Source organism: Spea bombifrons, chromosome 13 (genome assembly GCF_027358695.1).
Source record: "Spea bombifrons isolate aSpeBom1 chromosome 13, aSpeBom1.2.pri, whole genome shotgun sequence".
NCBI lineage: Eukaryota > Metazoa > Chordata > Amphibia > Anura > Pelobatidae > Spea > Spea bombifrons.
In genome coordinates, this window is record NC_071099.1 from 11,537,233 (window position 1) to 11,559,152 (window position 21,920).

At 40.2% G+C, this 21,920-nt stretch overlaps 1 protein-coding gene across 1 annotated transcript in view; it reads left to right on the plus strand.

Moving 5' to 3' along the window:
* The window catches only part of LOC128470887 (chloride channel CLIC-like protein 1), a 28,353-nt gene extending 8,411 nt beyond the window's left edge, over positions 1-19,942 (plus strand). The window contains exons 2-3 of the mRNA XM_053452745.1: positions 5,718-5,870; positions 19,679-19,942. Of these exons, the coding sequence (XP_053308720.1) occupies positions 5,718-5,870; positions 19,679-19,942 (417 nt within the window). The remainder of the gene's footprint in view (positions 1-5,717; positions 5,871-19,678) is intronic.
* Positions 19,943-21,920: the final 1,978 nt, after the last annotated feature.

Genomic DNA, 21,920 nt, shown 5'->3' on the forward strand with positions numbered 1-21,920 from the left:
AAGCAAAACAAAAAAGCAACGTTTCGGCCAAACGTTGCTATTTTTGTTATGCTTTCTGTTTTTGTTTTGCCCTTTTTTCCTGCTAGCTCCCAGCTTCCTGGGAGTTGAGTGCTGAACCATTTCTTCTTTTTTTAACTGTCCTGGTGTGTGTGTTTGGATGTCGGTGTGGCAGAGCCTGTCCTGGTGTGTGTTTTGATGTCGGTGTGGCAGAGCCTGTCCTGGTGTGTGATTGGGTGTCGGTGTGGCAGAGCCTGTCCTGGTGTGTGTGTGTGTCTGGGTGTCGGTGTGGAAAAGCCTGTCCTGGTGTGTGTGTTTGGTTATCTGTTTCCTTAATTTACAGAAGGAACTATTTCATTTTTACTTATCCAGAGATAAAATGCCCTCCTGAATTTGTAGTGACTTCAGGGGACAAAACATTCAAGGCCCTGAAATCATTTAGTGGAAAAGGTATTGTGTTATTTACTCTATAATATTTATTTAAAGGATTAGTTGTACTAAATTGTGGCTTCAGGCTTCCCATGTTGAATGACCAAGTATTATGTATATGTATGTACATATATGTTTTTTCATAAAAATGGGCTGCTCAGTCGGAAATGCCCGGGCCTATTTTTTGTCCCAGTCCGGGCCTGGCTGTATACAGTAATATACCCAGAGCGCTGTATACAGTAATATAACCCCCAGCGCTGTATACAGTAATATAACCCCCAGCGCTGTATACAATAATAATCCCCAGTCCTGTATACAGTAATATAACCCCGAGCTCTGTATACAGTAATATAACCCCCAGCGCTGTATACAATAATATAACACCCAGCACTGTATACAGTAATATGACCCCCCCAGCGCTATATACAGTAATATACCCCAGTGCTGTATAAAGTAACAACCCTCAGTAATATAACACCCCCAGCGCTGTATACAGAAAACCTCCAGGTATTAAATTAAGGCTATTTAAATTAAATTTAAACTGATTTACTTTATTTTCTTTACCTTCACACTGTCTCTGTAATTGTATTTTCATATCAAATTACAGCGATTATTTACTGTCACTTATGCTTTGGGTCCAGTCTTCCTTACAGTGGAAAATAAAGTCATTTTCAAATTCTTTCATTGGTAAAAAATGTACATTCTTAATTCTGCGGACGCGGGTCAAATCGAATGATTCAGATAATTTATTGAGATTGGAAGTGCGTGCTTTGGCTGCTGCAGCTGATCGTAACACCCAACTCATTGAACTTTCCAAATGGTTTTTATCAATAGACAGGATTTACAGACATCTTCCGGTGTCCTTTTTCCCTTGAAGAGACCCCTGATCTGTGATCATGTGGGGTCATAGGCCTTACCAAACCATTTTGTCTTGATAGCGTTCCAATGTCTGTTGCACAAAATCTACTTGAAGTCTCCCTTGTGGCATTACAAAAGGTTTTTAAATAATTAGGGTGGCAAATGAGGTAGCAGCGTGAGAAGATATATTGCCGTCTGGGGAAATCTACTGTGGTATCGGTGTCTATTCATTACTCCTAGTACGGCCAGATTGCTGAAAGAATTATACTCCTAACACTGTAAAATGAGAGGTTTGAAGGGGGTTTAAATGTTTCCAATATAAGAAAGTAGATGAAAACTTATAATCTATAATATCGTATACGTACTACATCAACAAAGGTGCAAACAAGGACATAACCAGCCAGAATGCTAAAGTAATCTCATTAGCGTGTTACCAAAGACGTCTTCGTTCCGCAGACTCTCACATGCCCCAAACTACCCAGTTTCTCATAAGCAAAGATATAAATTTATTCTGGTTAAATCTACAAGACAAGAAAACACAACTTTTTATTCTTGTGAATAGGAGACATAAAGTACATTTCTAGTTGAAACATAATTATGAAAGGGTTTTCTAACGATCAATCAGCCTTTTAACCTAAAACTTGGATCAGCGAACACAACGTGCCATTGGAACACAGGAGTGATGGGAGTGATAAAGGGCCATTGGAACACAGGAGTGATGGGAGTGATAAAGGGCCATTGGAACACAGGAGTGATGGGAGTGATAAAGGGCCATTGGAACGCAGGAGTGATGGGAGTGATAAAGGACCATTGGAACGCAGGAGTGATGGGAGTGATAAAGGGTCATTGGAACACAGGAGTGATGGGAGTGATAAAGGGCCATTGGAACACAGGAGTGATGGGAGTGATAAAGAGCAATTGGAACACAGGAGTGATGGGAGTGATAAAGAGTCATTGGAACACAGGAGTGATATGAAGATATTCTCTTAAAAATGAGCCATTTCCAGCTACAATAGTCCTTTACAACATTAACCCCATCGGCGCTGGATTTCTGATCCATTTCATCTTATTTTAGTGGACAAAATCAGCTTTTCTTTCAAAAACAAGGAAATTGCTAAGTGACCCCAAACTTTTGATTGGCGGTGTAGGTAGGTTCTCCAAAGCCCGGTCTGCAGGTTCCACCTTTGGATGCCATTTAACACCTCATATCCTTTAATGCAATCTGAGTTCCTGTTTTCTTGCTTCGCTGCTCTTCAGCTCAAACGTAAACATCTGGAGTTTGCTTTGCATCCTCAGAAGGGACGATCCTCACGGACATTCACCTACTGACCGCAAACCCAAAGGTCATTTCACTGTTAGTTTGAGGCTGAAACCTTCTGATGACCTCTCACGTCACGTGTCAGGCATGAACAGTCCCTTGGTTCTTACTCTTAGAAGAAGTCTTATCCGTGCAGCTTGTGGTTTCTTTATCGAGCCAGCAAGTCCGTTTCTCCCGTTTATCTCAATTTTGGGTTTACATTACTTATTGTAACTATTCTAACAAGTATTTCAGGCTTTAGCTCCCATATCTACATAACTGAATCCAAATCTACTCATTCACTGAGCATAAAGATTCTTTGAGTCTAAACTTTGTGAAGGGTAAATCATGGGTTTTCTGAAAAAAGAAGGTTCTTCCATGGCCATGTGAAGTATTTATATGTATATGTTATGTATAGATAACAGTTCTTTCTTCCTGGAGAGTTAGAAAGGATGGACGTGGTCAATAAGTCTTTGCATGTCATAATATTAAATATGTGCTCCTATAAATCGGCAAAATAATTAGAACATCCTGGGAAGATTTGGAAATTTGAGGAATAAACAAATGGCTCATAAACGGAATCACTCAGATCCTTGACACCACCTTCTAAAATATTGGTTTGGTGGAAACCATACCCCGCAATTTCACAAAATGTTCTGGTTTGTTGCCCGAATCAGTATAGTTTGCTATTAATTAAGCTGTTTTTGTTTTTAAATCGGAGCACATTTCCTAGCTCTCCGCTGATTGTTTAAACGGGGAGAAGCTGCAGACGGTGTTTGATGGGAACATGTGTGAAGGCTCAGTGTGATCTTTATGAAAAGTCGGGATGCTTCACTGAAATGCAGCCATCTATAATGAACAAAATATGAGCCAAAACACGTGTAGAAGTCCTCACGTCTGGGCCCAGGTCCTAGACGTTCGGCATAAAACATAGTTCTTGGTTTTGCTTGTCCTCCTTTAAGGTCTTCAATTCAGTTTAGTTACTCACTGCAGGACTCCACATGTTCCTTTTCAAAATGTTCAGGTCAGACAGTGGCCTCCTCCTAAAACCTCAGTCAGAACCATCTCAAATCTCCTTCAGACCCTCTATGATCCTAATTTAAGAAGCACATGATCAACAGTCCTGACCCACTGTGTCTTTTAGTTTATCGCCCAGGCCTGATGCCCAGATGAGATCAGAACCCCAACCCAAAGGTAACATTTCATTTTCGTGTCATTTCTCCATCATGCATTCCAAACAGACAATCTGTAACCTTTTAGAACGTTAAAAAAAAAAATAATTCCCATGCAACCCCCGGAAGGAACATGCTAAAATCTCATAACATTAAGCAAAACTATAGCGCGATTCATTCAATGCCAAAAGACTCAACGTTCGCATCTGTTTCCTTGTTCTTCATTATATCAGGGAAATCCACTTTGATCCACAGGCTTAGGAGTAGAGATATGAATTTGGTACTCCACAGACATGTATGCGGCCGTAGGAAAGAGCTTTGTTTTATCTGCCCATCCCTGATCAAGCTAGAATGTCCTGGGAAGGTCTCTCGGAGGTCTCTGAAGGGCTGTTGGGAGGTTGTCGATTGATATGGTGGATGGTAATTCAGAAGTCGATATTAAGTGAATATCACATTTCCCTCTATTTTTATTGTCGTTAGGTTGGATGTCAACACGGCCAATAGCACCAAAACACTTCTTTTTTCAATCTTCATATGATTATTGCGTAACATAGATGAATTCTGGGGACCGTTGTCTGTTACACTGTATCTTTGAGCATTAACCCGCTGTCACTCGGAGGTTATAACAGCTGATGGGTACTTTTTTCATATTAGTACTTTGCAACGTTGTTACCAGATAGCCGCTATCTTGTGCATTGTAGCACTCCTAATTCTATCTGAAAAGCCTTTCATTTAGTAGTCGGGACAATCAGAACGTGGGAAGAACATTGTGAGCTGTCCTCCTCATCACAGAGAGCATAACAAACATATTTCCCCCAAAAAATCTGAGTGTCTCCTATGCCAGACAGTGTCATGATGCACATTATATTCTAGGTGAATATGTAATTTTATTTCTTGATGAATAGTTTCTTATAATTAGAGAAGATGTACATAATTCATGATCTCATTGGCCGCAGTGTAACTTGGAATAGGAATTCAACATGTGTTCGTCAGGAGACGTCTCGTTCTCATCTGTCATGAGGAGAACCTGTAGAATGAATGAGATAAGAGCCATCAGAAATCTCATCCATTGGAGGACCCCAGGCATTGGCAGTCATCCCATTACAGCTGTTATCTCAGTGCGGGTATAAGCAGCAAATTTATATATGTAGTATATGTGAGGGCGAGTAGTTGTAAGATGCCTACAGAGGTGAATGAGACAGTGGGCAGTTTCCCAATGCAAATGTGTTTCGGGTCTTGAGGAAAGGCTGATGCTCTTGGAGAATTAGCATGTATTTGGGGCTTGAGGATAAACTTGTGAAATCTTAAACCATGCTAATTAATACTTCCTGGTAAAAATACTAACCCATGATGTCCTGAGCCATTTTACAGCGTCCTATGCCACAGAGCTTACAATCCACTGGAGCAATGATGGATGCTCACAGTTGCGTTTTTTGGTAAAAAAAAACAAAAAACAACAACAGCTTTTTATGCAGTTTCATGAAAGTCCAGAGCTCAGGCAGAATTTTAAATTGAAGCGGGAGCTCCTTAGTTTACAGGTTAAAGCTGTAACATTCATAAAGTTGTTCTTTTTAATGTATTGTGTGAAAACAAGTTTAGATGGAATTTTGATCCTGTCCAGAATGAGAATGTTTACCAGCATTTAAAAATAAAGCATGAATCAACACTTTATCTAAATTAATTCATCGATAATAACCAAGCTTGTGTAGGTATGCATACCACGTGACCATTACAATCAGACGGACAACTACAGAAAGACAAAAGCGAATGAACTGAAGAAGCTTCTCAGGTCACAGCAAGGTATAAGGTTATAGGATTTCATGTTATTGTAGAATGGTGCCTAGATGTTAAGTAACGCTTCCCTGGGTAGAATCTTCTACTTACCCCACTGGTTACAGTTCATTCGGGTGACAGATCGTTAGTTTTTCATTTGTAAATGTCATGTTCCTATGTGTCCCCTCCAGGGTTATGGAAACAGCTGCCATAGAGAAGACTTGTCTTTCTGGGGAACAGTGAAGGTTTGGCTCTCCTGGAACTTCTCCTGGAATAACAACGCCTGTGAAGATTATTACAAAGCTCTTCTTGTGGATCCGTTCTGGGAAGTGACCCCAGTAATGGTGAGTAGTACCTGAGCTTGGGTTATGCCTTAACTTCTACGCTTGATCGTAATGCTAGTCTGCGGTATACATGGTAGTTCAGTGACCATCAGTATGTGGCTGTGGAAAGAGCTTTGTTTTATCTGCCCATCTCTGATCACACAAGAATATCCCATTTTATTAGCGTTATATTGGATGTAAGGGAAAGCAAAAAAAACGTAATCAAAAAAGGTCATTCTTACAACATTCCCACTATCCTGCGCATTGTTTTTATCACTCCTAATCATATCTGAAAAGCCTTTCATACTGTAGTGAGGACAATCAGAACGTGGAAAGAACATTGTGAGCTGCCCCCCATCACAGAGACCGTAACAAACATATTTCCCCCAAAACTGAGCGTTTTATTCCTTGATGAAGAGTTTCCTATAATTCAAGGAGATGTTCATAATTCATGATCTCATTGGCCGCTGCGTAGCTTGTGACATCACCATCTGATATACATCTCCCTGAGATTTAGATACATTGTAACCATAAAGTAATTCCTAGAACCTCAATTGAATTGTAATTCCATCGCCCCTGTCCATCCTAAATCTCCCAAGACGAGAAATGATTGATATGGAACCTCCCAACTTCCTATTTCTGTCCTCACATCAGGAACGTTTAGTATGCTTCAGAGATTCTAAAACTTTAAGCATCTTAAACCTTCTTTCACTTTCTTAATCTCTCAGACGATAATTCCTCAGGCTTATAATGCTTTCAACACTTAATCTTTACACGATGAAGGAAAGTGTTTGTGTTAATTGTATACGTTGCTTCTAAGTACTTAATTAAGTCGTTCATCAATGTCTATTTCATTCTCTGTTTACAAGCTGTCAGTCCATTACTCGAATTTCTTTCACAGTAAATAACCAGGAGTGTGGAGGTGCAATTTCTATGTGACGTGTATGTTAGGAACATCTTGATGACTCAAAGTCCTTTCGAACGATTTTTAAAGTAGAAAAAGTATTTTTTTTATCTCTGGGCATAGAAACAGGTTTGAAGACTTGAACCCACACAGGGCCGGCCCTACCATGGAGCAGAGTGGGACAACTGCCCCAGGCGGCACTTTTGAAGAGGCCCCAAGCGCCTTTTTTTTTTTTTTAAAGCGGAGGAGAGAGAGGGGCGTCGAGTGGTTTTCGCTTACCAAGTTGTCAGTACCCGCTCGGCGCCCCTCTCTCTCTTCTGCGAGCCCTCTAGCTCGGACTCGGTGCCGGCCTGTAATGCTGAGCGCCGGAATATGATGTCATTTCCGGCGCTCAGCAGTAAAGCAGCGCGCACCGTGGCAGAGCAGGGAGACTCCACGCAAAACTGCTGAAAGGTAAGTGAAGTACAATGGGGGGGGATAGGGTAGATAATAGGGAGGGAGAGGAAGGGTAGATAAGAGGGAGGGAGGGAGGGAGGGAGGGAGAGGAAGGGTAGATAATAGGGAGGGAGGGAGAGGAAGGGTAGATAATGACCCCCTAGCGTCGGCGGGGGGGGGGGGCATTTTAAACTTCGCCATAGGCAGCATTATGTGTTGGGTCTTCAACCAATCAGTAAATCACATGACCACAGGGTACAAACCCAAGACAAATCTAAAATACTATATGTAACATAATTCATGATCTCATTGGCTGCAGCGTAGCTTGTGACCATCACCATTTGATAAACATCTCCCTGAGACTTAGATATATTGTAACCATAAAGTTAATTCTAGGCAGTGAAAAGGAGTTAATATAATGTATTCTACCTTCATATAATTAATAAATGCTTGTGCTACGTCTCCTGTGTTCAAGCAGGGATTGCCCTGGTCATTCAACTTGATGATTTAGTTGAATTTGTAGAGCCAATCAGTTGAATATTCCAGGTGTAGATATTTCTATATCACCAATTTATGAAAAAACAGTCAACGTTCCTGTGGTTTTTCCCACCCAAACCCCACGCCTCCTTCCCCACATGAGAAATTTCTGTGGTTACTTTTTTTTGTGTTTTTTTTTTGTAAATGTAATTCTACCAACTAACTGAGAAATATTAAAAAGACCCAAGCGAAATGACTTCAACATCTAAACCCTGAAAATGAAAAAAGAAGCGCTGGTAGAAATGGTGTTTAAGACTTAGAGGAAGTAATCGCCGTGATTTGGGTGACTTCCATCTTGTGTAAAAACAATGATTCGTTCTCATGGGTTCAGGGTCCCACAAACAAAAAAACAGGAATTTGTACTATTGCCCTCATTGAATAGAAAATGTATTTTTGTAAGTGTAAAGGCCACGTAAATGTTTTATTAAAAAGCTCCTCCGGGAAAACATCAACAGGTTGTCAGCATATTGGTGTATAACGGAAACAATTGTTTTGGTTGTCTCGGCGTGTGTGGTTGCATTCGTTTTGCATCTGAATATTTATTTTGAACCCTCCAGTGAAACTTTTTATCCGTATTAAGTCTTCTGTGTTTTTGTACGAGGAACTGTTCAGCACCCAAATTATCGCAAGCCGATCATTTCTTTCTACGATGGTTTCTGTTACTTTCAGACAGCGCGGGAGGTCCGTCGAGATGGGAAAAAGTAGCACAAGTCTTTCTCAAGCCTCCTTTTACACGAAGGCTGGAGGGCGGCCTACAATTTCTTAGGATTACAGGCTTTAATATTTAGCTCTGTATTTAGGGCTGGTTTTTCTGATTCACTGTTACTTTCTGTCGAGGTGCTAGAATGTTTCATTCATTCATGTGTGGCCTTGTGATTTAACTGACCTTACCTTGTGGCTGTAGATTGAAAGCTCTAGGTGAGCTTTGATACTGTATATAGTTATATATATATATATATATATAAATATATATATATATATATATATATATATATATATATGTTATATATATATAATATAGATATTTAAGACCCATCATATATCTAAAGACTGTACGATCGTTGAAGACATTTGAAAATGGCCTTCCAATTTCTGAACTCTCTTTGCATTCTGTTGAACTTACATCAATTCATTCTGTTCATTAAATTCACATATAACATATGTCACAATTAAATGAGAACGAGGCAACAAATTTGTCTTCTTGAGTCTAAAAATTCTGAATCTGTTTTATAGATTTGTAAAGCGCATACATACTAAAGATAATGCATGTCAGTATACCTAATGCTGAAGAAGGTGCATGTCCTAAAGACCCCTTACACGTGTTTTTATCACATCAAATGCATAGCCCAGACGTTAATTTAAGTAGTCTAAATAAGTTTTGTTTTCTTCTCCCTCTTTCCTTTTCTCTTTACTTTTTCTTATGGGAAAAATTTGAGATTTTAGATTAAAATAAATAAATAAATTAAAAAAGGGAAAAAATGATCTCTCCAGAGGTGGCTTCTAAATGTTGATGAAAGATTAAGCACTTAAGCTGCAAGTATGTGTAACGTAACTTACACAGGAAATTAGTATTAAGGACGTAAAGCCTTTGTACCGAGGCACGGCTGACAGAAGGAATAAAAAGTCCCAATTACACACGCAATTAAGTTTTGTAACGAGTTAAGGAAAGTTGTTTCAGTAATTCATATCTGCCGGAGGAATGGGAACCATGTGTTCTGTGTTTGTAATGACTTTCCGTTACTCTCCCGGCAAATCCCACCTGTAATGCTACTAAATACGAGATGAAACGCTCGAGGATTACGGGTCGAGGCGAGGATTATGGGTCACTGTGATCATTTTCGCAGCGGTCTGTTTGCCTTCTCTTTTTCCCATCCGCACCCTCTCGTTCTAACATATATTTAAAAAACAAAGCGTCGTGGGGAGTTAAGCTCCGAGATTCATGCTGTTATAAATAAAAGTGGGTTTTCGGAACCCGTGACCTATCAGGCTGGATGCAATTTGAGAGCAACGCTCTGTGCTAAAGTATACTGGAAATACAGCGCAGGGAATTATAGTGAAAGAAAATATCCTGTTTTTAATTAATCCACACACTGCAATTAATCAGAATTAGTTAATGGCCAATAAGAAAAAGCTCAGTGGAAAGTCCTGCGCAGGTGTAATATGTTTTTTTTTTAATCAGTAGTGCCTCACACAATGTCGGGCACTGTAGGCATTCTTAAGTAGGACTCATCCATGCTACTCATCTGTAGCCTTACCTGGCTTGCAGCACTTGCCTATTTTTATTGATATTTCATGTACATATTGTGACCGGAGCCACCAGTTTCCCCTCCTTTTATTTTTCATATGGCTTTTTCTGTGGATCCTCGTGCTGTCAGGCACCATGGGCACTCTTAAGTTGGAACGGCCCATGATCCTCGTCTGCAGCCCAACGTGGCTTGAGACAGTTGCCTATTTCTGGCCACTTTTAAAGATAATTCATGTACAAATTCTAAATTCCATCTTTTATTTATTTTAAAATATATTTGTTTGTTTTTTTTGTTTTGTTTTTTTTAATCAGCAGGTATTCTATAAAAATGAAATATATCCAGAACCTCTCTCTTATCCTCAGCCTCAACGATCAGTCCGAGGTATTCTCAATGGTTCTCATTATGAGATTTCCCAACTTTTATTGCGTTTCCAATATGGCGGCTCCTGTATCAGGTGGGATACCAGTGGGTTCATCTCGTGTGTATAGAACTATAAAATGAAAGCTAGAGGTCTCTCTGACTGTATCAAGTCCTGAAACCAGCGTCACCTTCCACATTGCGTTCTGCCACTCCAAACCTCCATACCTCCCTTTATTTTTGATCCAACTGTGACCTACCCGAGAGCACCTTTTCTGAAATTTTCCATCTTCAGCCCCGTTGTAACATTCTTTACACTTGGGGATATTTATCCAGATAAGAGTCTTATTACTGAATTTTTCTTCCAAGTGTGTGAGGGGCTGGCATAGATTAGAGCGCTTACTGAAATCCCAAACAGAGCGAGAGTGTGTTTATTGTGTCCAGTAGATAAACGTTGATTTCTGCTGGTCATTAAACCGCAATTTATTTTTCTTGCAAACGGACACTTGGAGAATTGAAAGTCCAGGCGGTGCCAGGATTGGTGCACATTTCATGTGCTTTCATCAGAAAAACAAAAGATGTGTTAAAAACAGCTGGGAATTCTTATACATTGTGTCTGAAATTCCCCAAAGATAGCAAACGCTCGCTGAGAAAGTGCAGAGAGATGGATATTTGAGATAAGAGGTCTGCTTACACAAATAAATTAAGTTGGCCGATCTGTTTGCTGTGCTTTGAATTGTCTTTGGGTCATCGGTGCTAGAGGTCGGAGGTATCCCGACTCACTGAATGGATGGGAATTTAGCTTCTTTTAGCTGGGTTATTGCTTGGACCTTACCTTATACTCACCTGGGACCAGGAGAGAAGCTTTTCAGGTTTGGGGAAAAGTCACGTGATTGAGACGCGCCTCAAAAAAGTGGATTAAAATAACAAGATAGAGTGGGAAAGGTGAAAATAAAAATGGTTCATTCACATATTCATTGTGGAATACGGCTTCCCAGAGAAGGCGGACAGAATTCTACCTTGAGTCATTCTAAGGATTTTTAAATGGCAACCTGATTGAACATGATATCTATAAAACGAGTCACCTGGTCTAGCCACAAAGTAGAACAAATACTAAAAATAAGACATGGAGAATGTACATAATAGTTGTAAGCCTATATACGTTATATATAATTAATTGAATGTAATATAACTTATTAAAATCCAATCCATACACTCCATTCTCATTTTCCACTGCACAGAGTTGTAACTGAGCAGCTCATGACCCATTTCAGGGTGGTCTCTTGGGCTTCCTCCATTGCCATCTTTGTGTCTTTTCCTTCTGGTTACCTAGTTGTCCTCCCGGGTAATGGTGGGGGGAAGAGGTCTCTGGGCCCAATCATATAACGTGAAACAGTTTCCCGATGCCACATATCTTTCTTACTTCTCGTATGAGTCTGTTACTGAAGGAACGCTGTTGCCAATTGCAAGAAAACAGCAGAAGAATGTTCTTTGCCCTCAGAGACATTGCTCAGAGGGGCAACAGGGCTAAATAGAAGCTGCGGGTCCTGGCTGAGGCTGCATCCTGGGAAGTTACTGAAATACAAGCATTGAGCTCCTACCAGTTTCCCAAGCTGGCTATCCATAAAGGTAGAGATACGAAAAATCTCCCCATTCTATGTGCATTCTTGGATGGTTCCCGCCTATAATTTACATTTAGGTTCCTTAATTAGAATGTTTGTACAAAAAAAAAAAAAAAAAAAAAAAAACTGATGAGGTTTGGCCCACAAACTCAGAAATGGGGAAATGTGTCAGAAAAACTGTCGCTTTATGTTACGTTGAAGTGCTTTTGTTTGGGAACTGCTTAAAAACATATGGTCACTTAATAAATAAAAAAAGAAAAATAATAAAACAAAATAAAATTACAAAAACTCTAGACCGCTAATAAATCATCGGACTCCATGTGCGTTGCAGATGGCAGGGTTGGCAATATGTTGCGAGATTAAGTAAACCAGCGTTCTACAGCTGGAACGGATGTTACAGGAAAACTAAGGACCTGATTCTGCTTAAACTTGCATATAAGAAGGTTTAGTAACATCCATTGATGTCAACGTAAAGGATTCAATTAACCTACAGACGGAGAGAGAGATAGAGATATGACCACGCTTGGTTTCCTCTAGGCTTTGTGAACAGGGGCTGCCATAAGACACTACATGAAGTGGAGAGTTCTCAGGAAAATATCTTGCTCCAGCCTCTTGATCTGTCTTCCCCTCTGGAACAATATGGAATCTTTTATGTTCGTGCAGCTGACCCATGTGATGTGCCCCTTTGCTGAGAAAGTCGTATAAGGGACAGTCTGGGCATGTATTAGTGAATATGTGTATCCAGATCAAATCCAGGGATCCAGCACATGCCACTAATTGATGCGTTTGGTTCCAAGATGCTTACATTCTAAGCATCTAGTCAGTTCCTTGTCATGTGCGCTCTGATATCCCAATTTCCCACTGCGAAACAAATAATCATCTTGACCCTAACCCAAACTTTACAACGCCCATTATATAACATCCTAGACCTCTCCTCTATGGTGTTTTTTTCACCAATGATGCAATCACCTGTCTTGATGGTAACAGCAGATAAAGGGGTCTCCTAGGTCCATGGTCTTTCCCCTCCAGAAGCTAACGGCTGTGGATACGGGAGGAACATTCATGCCTGAGTGTGTTGGCTTCAAATACCCAACTTCACGCTCTTTCCTGGGAACACGGGAGAACAAACCTTAAAATGTTTAAATTCACATTCTTTAGGGATTTAAGTCAGTTTTGCTTTGAATTCCTTAAATAATAAAAGATAAACTTGGCAATGGAATCTTACACCCCTAAATTATTTACTCGGAGATCAGTCAGAAGCAGAGCTTAATATCTCACGACAAAGGATTGTTTTATAGAAAATAAAATGTGACTCAATAAGCATAAGATTTACCAAACCTCATACCATTGAGGAAGGGGGAACAGAGAAATATATTCCAAATGATTCTGGAATGCAGAAGACCGCATATGGTTCTCGATGGTTGTATCTGACACTTATGGTTCTATGAGGATGAGGACAACTCAGTATTCTAGATGGTTGTGTACTACACTTGTGGTTTCATAAGAGTGAGGACAACTTAGGGTTCTAGATGGTTGATGCCACCAACAAGAACATCTAAAGCATTGGCGCAGTATATAGACTTAAATTGACTTTTCTGGGATAAATCTAACAGTGTCCAAAGTCTCTGTGCATTCAGATTCCTATTTAAATTTGCTAATGACCAAAAACAAGGAGGGACCTCCAACAAAACAAATGAAAAGGAAGCGGAGAGCTCCTCATTTTCTTAGCTTTTTCACTCACTCTTACTCTACCTACCTTCTCTGCAGACCGCATCCATGTCCCTGCCACCTTTACAGCAGCTCTGCTTCTTCTCTTGACTCTTTTCTTCTATCTTCTGTCTTGGTTCTTCATACATTTCCCCTTGGTATCAGCTTATTGGAGGAACTGGGAGAGGCTAACCGGGAGGCCTGGTTAACGGAATTGGTACCAGGGAGAAGCGGACAATGAAAGAAGACAGACGAACAAGAAGAGGCAAGAGAAGAAGCGGAGCTGCTGAAAAGGAGACCGGGACATGGAATCGGTCAGCGGAGAAGATAGGGAGACATTGAGCGAGAGCATGCAAGAGAATGAGACTGTGAGAGAGCTTGAGTGAGTGACAACGAATTTCCAAATGGAAAAGGTTTTTAATTTCGTCCGAACCGAAAATTCAGGAAACTAAATTAGTTGTCTGAATTTATCCAAAGAATTCAGCGTTTTTGGTCCAACATTTTGTATTATATTGATGTTTTTCTTTCTAGCAAGATGAGTGGTTGATTCAAAACGCTTTTTCCGAATACTATGTGTATTGAGGTTTTTTTTTTTGGAATTAAGCAAATGTGCAAAGGCCTCCTCCAAGATTCGACTTAACGAGCTGTTAATTACACTAAATTACCTACTACTTGATGAGCCCGCCCCAGACGTTTGGACAAAACACTAACGCAATATGAATATTGGCCTTTTGCAGTGTAATTGTTGATGGGAACTCAGAGCCGTACAATCTGTTTACAACCGTCACAAAATTCCTTAAATTGTGTTCTTAGGCATTTGGCTGCGGCCCTTAGGATTTTTACATTTGCCAACATAAACAATTTATTCCGAGCAGAAAAGGTCCCTATCTTCAGCCCATTGTGTGGTTTTATCAGAAAGTTCCGATGGATCTCCTGTGAAAACACAATATCATATTTTTGGGGTAAATCCACAATGGATGTCACATAAAGCCACGTATTTTCCAGGATTTTGCAAGAGGACATAACAAGGTAACGAAGGTTCACACTTACAGAAAAGTCTAGAATTTTGACAACTACAAAAAGTTAATTTTTAAATGGCTGAAGACAATTTACATGTTTTTCTACCTCCAATATGTCACTAGAACAGGTGCGGCCCGCGTATGATCGGCAGCCAGGGCAACCGATCTTACGCGGGCCGCACCTTGAGCCCTGCTACAACAAGAGCCCTGCTACTTACCTGTGGGAGGGTCTTTTGTACTGCATAGAGGAAGCGGAACCCAGCAGAGTTCACGTGACACCACATGACTCTGCTCCAGTCATCCTTCCTCTGTGCAGTACCAGAGAACGCAGAGGGAGGCCGCGCCCCCTGCTGAAGTCTGTGAGCGGCATCGAGGAGCTGCAGTGCAGGTAAGGGGGTGGGGAGGGTGTTTGAATGAGTGTGCGTGATTGAGGGAATGAATCTGTGAATGAATGAGTATATGAATGAATGAGTGTGTGTGTGATAACATGGATGTGTAAGTGCTGGAACCTAGGCATGATGGGACTATGATTGCTGTTAGCGATCACACTCCTATCATGCGAAGTCAGCCAGTACATGCTGAAACCTAGCTAGCTGCCCCCCTTGTGTATTGATGCTGCCAGGAGTATGGGGTCTGCTAACAGCAATCACAGCAAGCACAGTCCCATCATGCTTTTGCCTCTTACAAGCACCCTAACAATCTGTGTCCTTTAGTTATTTATTTTTTGCTCTGGGTACATCTTCCATGTTGTGCTTTCTTTAATAGTCTAAAAAAGAAATAATTCCATATACCGTACCCTCATTCTAAAGTTTTAATTCATCGATAGTCCTTGCTGCCATTTTTAATAAGCTCCAATAAGATGTTTTATAAACCAGGTAAAATATTCTTAAAACTTAATCTAGACAAAGGAAGGTACATTGTAGGAATAGATATTTATCAGGCACACCTAGGTTTATCTCTCTTTTTTTAGGAAAATATAAATATATTATAATATATAAAATATATAATATATTTTTAATGTGAATGTTATTCTGCATTACGTGTTGTCCCCTCAGGTTTTAAAAGAGGGAAATATTCAGGATAAAATGTTTGTGTGCTTGGGATAAACAGCCAGAGATGATAAAGACTGATTTCCTTGAAGTCAGATATTCCATGGATGATGCACAGAGAGATTGTAACGGAACCTTCAACCTCCAGAAATCTGCCAAATTCTTTCCTTCTTTCTTTAATGATGAATATTTTGGGGTAAATAAGGAATTTCTTCATAACATGAAAACAAAAAAAAAGAGATTTTATTATTTGCAAAGGAAGAGAAAATGCATAATTCATTAATTTTGTCACAAAATTCTGTGGATTCAATTAGTTGTTTGTTACAAATAAGTAAAAGTCATCTGGTTTGGATTTTGCTTTTATATCCAATCCTTTTCTTAATGTTTTATTCTCCTGTTGGAAGTAAGTGATCAGTTTTCCAGTTCCAGATCCATTCAGTCATTTAAAGGTTAGTTTAATGTTCCTTGTGGAAGTTTCTATCACCCTCGGCCATTCTACTAAACGCTGTCTGTAATTCCGATACAGAGTATCACAGCCGGATTGCAACACCCTGAGGGCACGCTAAACGAGCGATACAAATTATGAAGTTTAATAAAGCACTAATCTCTGGAGAACAATACTTGGTTTAAGATGCCCTGGAGCAAACTACGACTATTTTACAATATCATCCAAGTAGCGCATGCTAAATACCTGTCTGCGTTTGCGGACATTACATATAGAATAGGGATGACAGCTGAAAAGCCTTGTAGGCAATAAGGAACATTTTCCAGGATTTTTAGTACACACGATGTTCTGGGGAACAATAAGTATATTCCAGCAGCTAAGTTGAAAATAGATTTTGTAAGAGAAATATAGGAAGCACAAAGACCAGTAAGAAAGGAGTTACAATAGTCTAGGTGGGAAAGGATTAGTGGGAACCAAGAACAGAACTCTGGGGTGCCAGTGCTGAAAAGCAGTCATTAGGGTGTTGGAATACACCACAGATAGAGATTGTTGGAGATGTAGGACATGAGCCATGCATAAGACAGACCACGGATGGCCAGAGGACATGGGAGAGTCAACCATGTCAAATGTGGCAGAGAGATCAGGACAGGTGATAAGAGAGAACTTGGTGTCACTTGGTAAGGACAGTTTCCGGGGCAAAAACTAGGTGATGACCTTGGAGAATGATGTCGACTGCGGAGGTTGGAGGATCTGGGAGGAATAGTTTTGGAGAGTGACTAAATGGGAATGGAAATAGGGCAAAATAATGAAATAAACTGACCCAGTGAATGATAAAATAACTCTTTATTGATCTTTGGTCTGCCGCGTTCCCTTTTATTAGACCTGCAGGGATCTGCCACTTGAGTTAATATTTCAGGGCGTGAAAGTCCTGGGTTTAACTTGGCAACTTAATGCAGAAGTTGTAGCTTTAAACCTGCAGAGAACTGACCTGCTACTGACCCACAACTTGAAAACTCAGTCCCTGGGGCCATTAACACACATTCTACTAGCAGTCTGAACACTTCAAAGGGTAAGTCAGACCTGGGGCTTTACAAACCCCTAAGAAAGGCAGCGACACAAAAGCAGTCCATGGGGGGAGGTCTGATTTTTCTAAAAAAATTATACAAAGGTGTTTTTTTTCCTCCTTAAATTGTATCCTATGTAAATTTTCCTTTCAATGAGAAATCATGTGATAATGGATCAAAACATCTGATTGAGGTGAGAATATATGTCAGTTCATTGCTACATCAGGAATACCACATTCTTTCCTCATGGGAGATTTGAAATTTAGAGTACATTTGAGTGAATGTATACTGTTTGTATATAGGAACTTTAAAAATGAGACGATCACGACAATCTTCACACAGCCAATCACACAGATCGTATCGTAGAGACTCACTAATGGTAGAAGCCTAGTGGTTTTAATAAAGGTCCTTATGGAAACTAGGACTTGTCGGGAGGTAAAGCTGTGAGAAGGTCACCAGTCGGGATGCTCAGATATCATTAAATCAGAGGAAGGAGTCACCTCTAGACTGAGTTACCCTGAGAATCTGCCCATTCTACCCATTCATCATGAGACTGGGGTAAAAACTCTGAGACTCGATGAACAATCACTGACCGTTCCCAGGTATATCACCTGAAGGATTCAAAACCATGAAGGGATGGGACAGCTCTTTTCCATGTCAGTTTAATAACGTTTCCAATACTTACAAGGGTCTACAACATACGGGGTTATACTACACTCGGCACGCAAATGCTTTTCTTTGTGTTTAGTGATATTTGGAGTGTAAAGGCTCCCAGCTAATGACTGTAGTGACCGTATATAATCTATCCAATATCCTAACCCCCTGCAGGGAGAATATATATACCACCTTAAAGCAAAGTGATTAGTCTATTGTCACATGTAATAGCCACACAGTCCTCATCTGCAATTATCAGAACAATAACATTCCAGACAATCCGGCATCACCAGGAGGTAGCATGGTGTATGATTATAAAAGCTGCCTATAGTCACAGGGATCCCTGCTTAAGGGGCCACAAATCACTTATAAAGATGGCCACCTCTTTACAGAGAAACTGTCACATACAAGAGTGTATAATACTCCCCTCTGTTACCTCTGTTACCCCCCCCCCGCTCTATGCAGGAGCTGCCATCTTGTTGCCCCCTCACAGGGTTAAATCGCCCCCTCACCCTGAAATATCTGTGATAATAGCGTTACAGAGGAGCTGCTCATACAGAAACAATATCTAGCACTAGAGCTAAAACAATGCAACAGGAGAACAGGACGCGGCTTACAACTTCCTGTTTGGGCTGGTGGGAGGGATTATGGGAAATGGAGAAAGAATTCCATAAAATGCCAACGGCTATTCTTTTTACGTGCCTGAGCTTAAAAATATAGATAGAGTAAAAATGGAAATTTACGTTAGAGATTATTTCAGCGCTGTATATAATTTGGGGTTATTTCAATTTACTTGCAAATTACTATCAGTCTTCAACTCAAGGAGACCTCAACCTTCTCGTAGCTTGTAATGGCCAAGTATTATTGGCCGGTATCACTTTCCTTACGTCTGAATATGTTTACCCGAGTCTTGTGTTCCAATACCGTGGCTTCTCCGTCTAGCTCAAGAAAAGATTAAATATTTACTTCCCAATTGAATTACTTCAAGTCACATGAAATCCTTTTCTCCTTCTAATGGATTGTCCTGCTATCCTAAATGTTGTATCATGCTCAGTATTACACAGAAATCAGATCGGCCCTTCATGCAGCGCAGGAACACCACGGATATTCTAATCTAAAACTAGGCGACAAACCAGTCCAATTATATTGGTGTGTACGCTTTACGTTACAAATTTAATCAGAGTTTGATCAATATTGTAAAAGAAATAAATCACCCCCAAAAAGACTAATATATTCCATGGCAAATGAAATATTTCATGGTTTATTTCTGGATTTCTTAAGGTGCAGAATAGTATTCAGATGGAAGAAAAAACTATAAAATAACCTTTAAATGAATCCAGGCGCAATAAGGATAATATTACTGGCTGCCTAGAAATAAACAAAAATCAAAAACATATTTGCTTGCTTAAAAAAAAACAAAAAAAAAAACTAATATGGCTTCCCTTTGTCGGAACGGAAAACTTACATGTCAGTATAGATACTTAAAAGAGGCAAATTACTTCCATTTGGTTCGACACAGCAATTTCCTTAAACGTCCCATCTTCGGGACGCATGGCAAAAACCCAGCCGTTTGTTTCACTTTTGTGGAATTGTTTCATTATGTGTGGTTTGCGAAGCAGGGAACGGCGTTCTACTGACCCGTTCCTGGCAATACCAGGAAAGCGGCCATGGAGAAGCTAGTCTAGAAGCCAACTGAAAGAAGAAAACGGTTTCTCCTAAAAGATTATTTTTATTCTGCCTGTTATAAATTTTTGTCACCCTTTCTTTTTTTTTTTATGTGCCGTCCCCAGGCAATCAGCTCAGTCATGGGGAGAATCATCCTGCACCCCATGGAAACGATCAGCCACGTGGTTGGAAGGAGCATCCGCAATGTCATGAAGGAGATTCCCAGCCAGTGGCAGCCGGTGATCTTCCTGTTGGTGCCACTCGTCTGCGTCACAGTCTTGGCTGTAGCCTATTTCAGAAGAAGACAAAAGGCCTTCGTCACTTATCAGGTGTCTCCTCCGAACACCAGGTCCAAGAGCTTTAAACGTGCCATTCAGTCTAGGACTTAGTGTGAAGAAAGGCCAATGTGGCCAATTTAACGGATTGTAAACGTTTGGGTGGCACTAAGGCTCATCCTCAATCGAACCTAAAAAGACAAAAATTCCAATCAACATCAACAACAGAAGAGAAGGAGAATCCTTGGAGATTACAAAAGGATTATCAACTCTTACTGGGGTTTTAAATATTTGTTTTTTTGTTTTACTTTTTGTAGCTTTTTTAAGGTCTAGGTAAAGTGAAAATAGGAGATATTTTGGGATGATAATTATCATTTTGCATCGCATAATGTGTACTTATTTTACTATCTTGGAATAGGAATACGTGGACTTTCAAACATTGAGATTTTAGCTAAAGAGACCAGGATGTCCCTTGTCTTTTCCAATTAAGTCTATGCCTTCGTTTGTGCAGCTCTGACATATTCCTCGCCGGTGTGCGGCGTAGTCTTCATTTCGCATTCCTATAATTCCCGAGTGAAGCCATGGAATTTTTTTGGGGGGGGTTGATTTTAATTTATTTGGAGTGCAAATGGCAGCTTTTTGACCTAGATGAGTGCTAATAGCATTGTAATTTAGTGTGCGGAGATCCTCAAAACCAAACTTTTTCAAATTAGCCATCAAAGGAAGAGATTAATTATGTCTGTCTGATGGGGGGGGGGGATTGTAACCATAACTGAAAATGTCATGGTCCTGTGTTTTAAATCTTCACGCATGTCTTGTGACAGGAGGACACGCAGCTTCAAAGGCGAGAAAATAATTGTGTCATTTCGTAGAATTCCTCCAGTTATTAAAGGTTATTTGTGTTATTAAACAATTTGGATGATGTTACAGACTTGGAACAATGGAGCGGCTCTAAACCCTTATTGTAAGATGAGACTGAGTCATTCCAGCTTGTAGGGGGTCAGCGGGTTCAGTTATAATATGGGGCAGGTAGCTTGTATCGAGTTATACAAACCCATTGAGGAGATGCGCAACATTCTATGACTTTTGTTCGTGTCGTGAGCTGTCTCTGAAATCTTAATAAATTGTCTCTGAGAAAAAAAAAAAGTGTCCGAGACCTCCTTGTGATGTTTTTTCACAAACCACAGAATTTCTTGTTTCTTCCTCTGCAGCTGGATCCGAAGAATTTTCGAGCCGTTCCAAAACAAGCAACAAAAATCATTAAAAGAAATACAAGCACTTTGTAGGCCCTGAGAGAATCATAATTTCATCATCCCTCCAGTAAATAAATTGGAGCTGAAGGGTGTGTGTGTGTGGGGGGGGTACTCTTAATGCAGTCTGGTTTTAAAATACTCGCCCCAACCGAGACTTGTTCAAATCTCTTGTGTTTCTGCCATGATCGTTATTTAATCAGGAACCTAAGTTTTTTTCAGTGCAATATGATGTAATAATTTTTTACTTTTCCAGAAATATTGAGCTTCTTATCATCGGGTTTTTTTCTGACTTGGGTCTGGTAAGTTTTCCTTTTAATTGTCTGAACTATCACGTGAATCGAGAGACCACAAGTGGTTAATTTTTTTTTTTCCAAAAAGCAATTTCCACCAATTTTCAAAGATGGATAAATTTTCATAGCCAGGTTTAGTTAAAGGCTGGTAAAACAAATCAATTGAATACATTTTATTAAAAACTAAGGTGCCCAAAGCCCCTCTGTGCCGTAGAGGACTAGCAAGCACCACCACTTCCTTGTCCGGGCACCCGAGTTTTTCTACCACGGTGCTGTGCGCCACCGGGTCCGTCCCTGAAATTTATCCCCGAGACGTGGATGCGCTGGGAGTTTGGGAAATGCCAGCAGCAAACCGCCAGGTGAGTTATCAGGAATTGTTTCTCACCAACGCGGGGCTCAGATCTCGAAGAGACAGAAACATAGTCTACTGGGAAAGCATAAAAAATGGCTTGATTCTTCAAAATGTTACAATAACCAATGCTTACAAACTGGAACCCCAAACGACATAATCTGAACGAGAAATGCAGAACGTCCACGTACGGTGTAGAA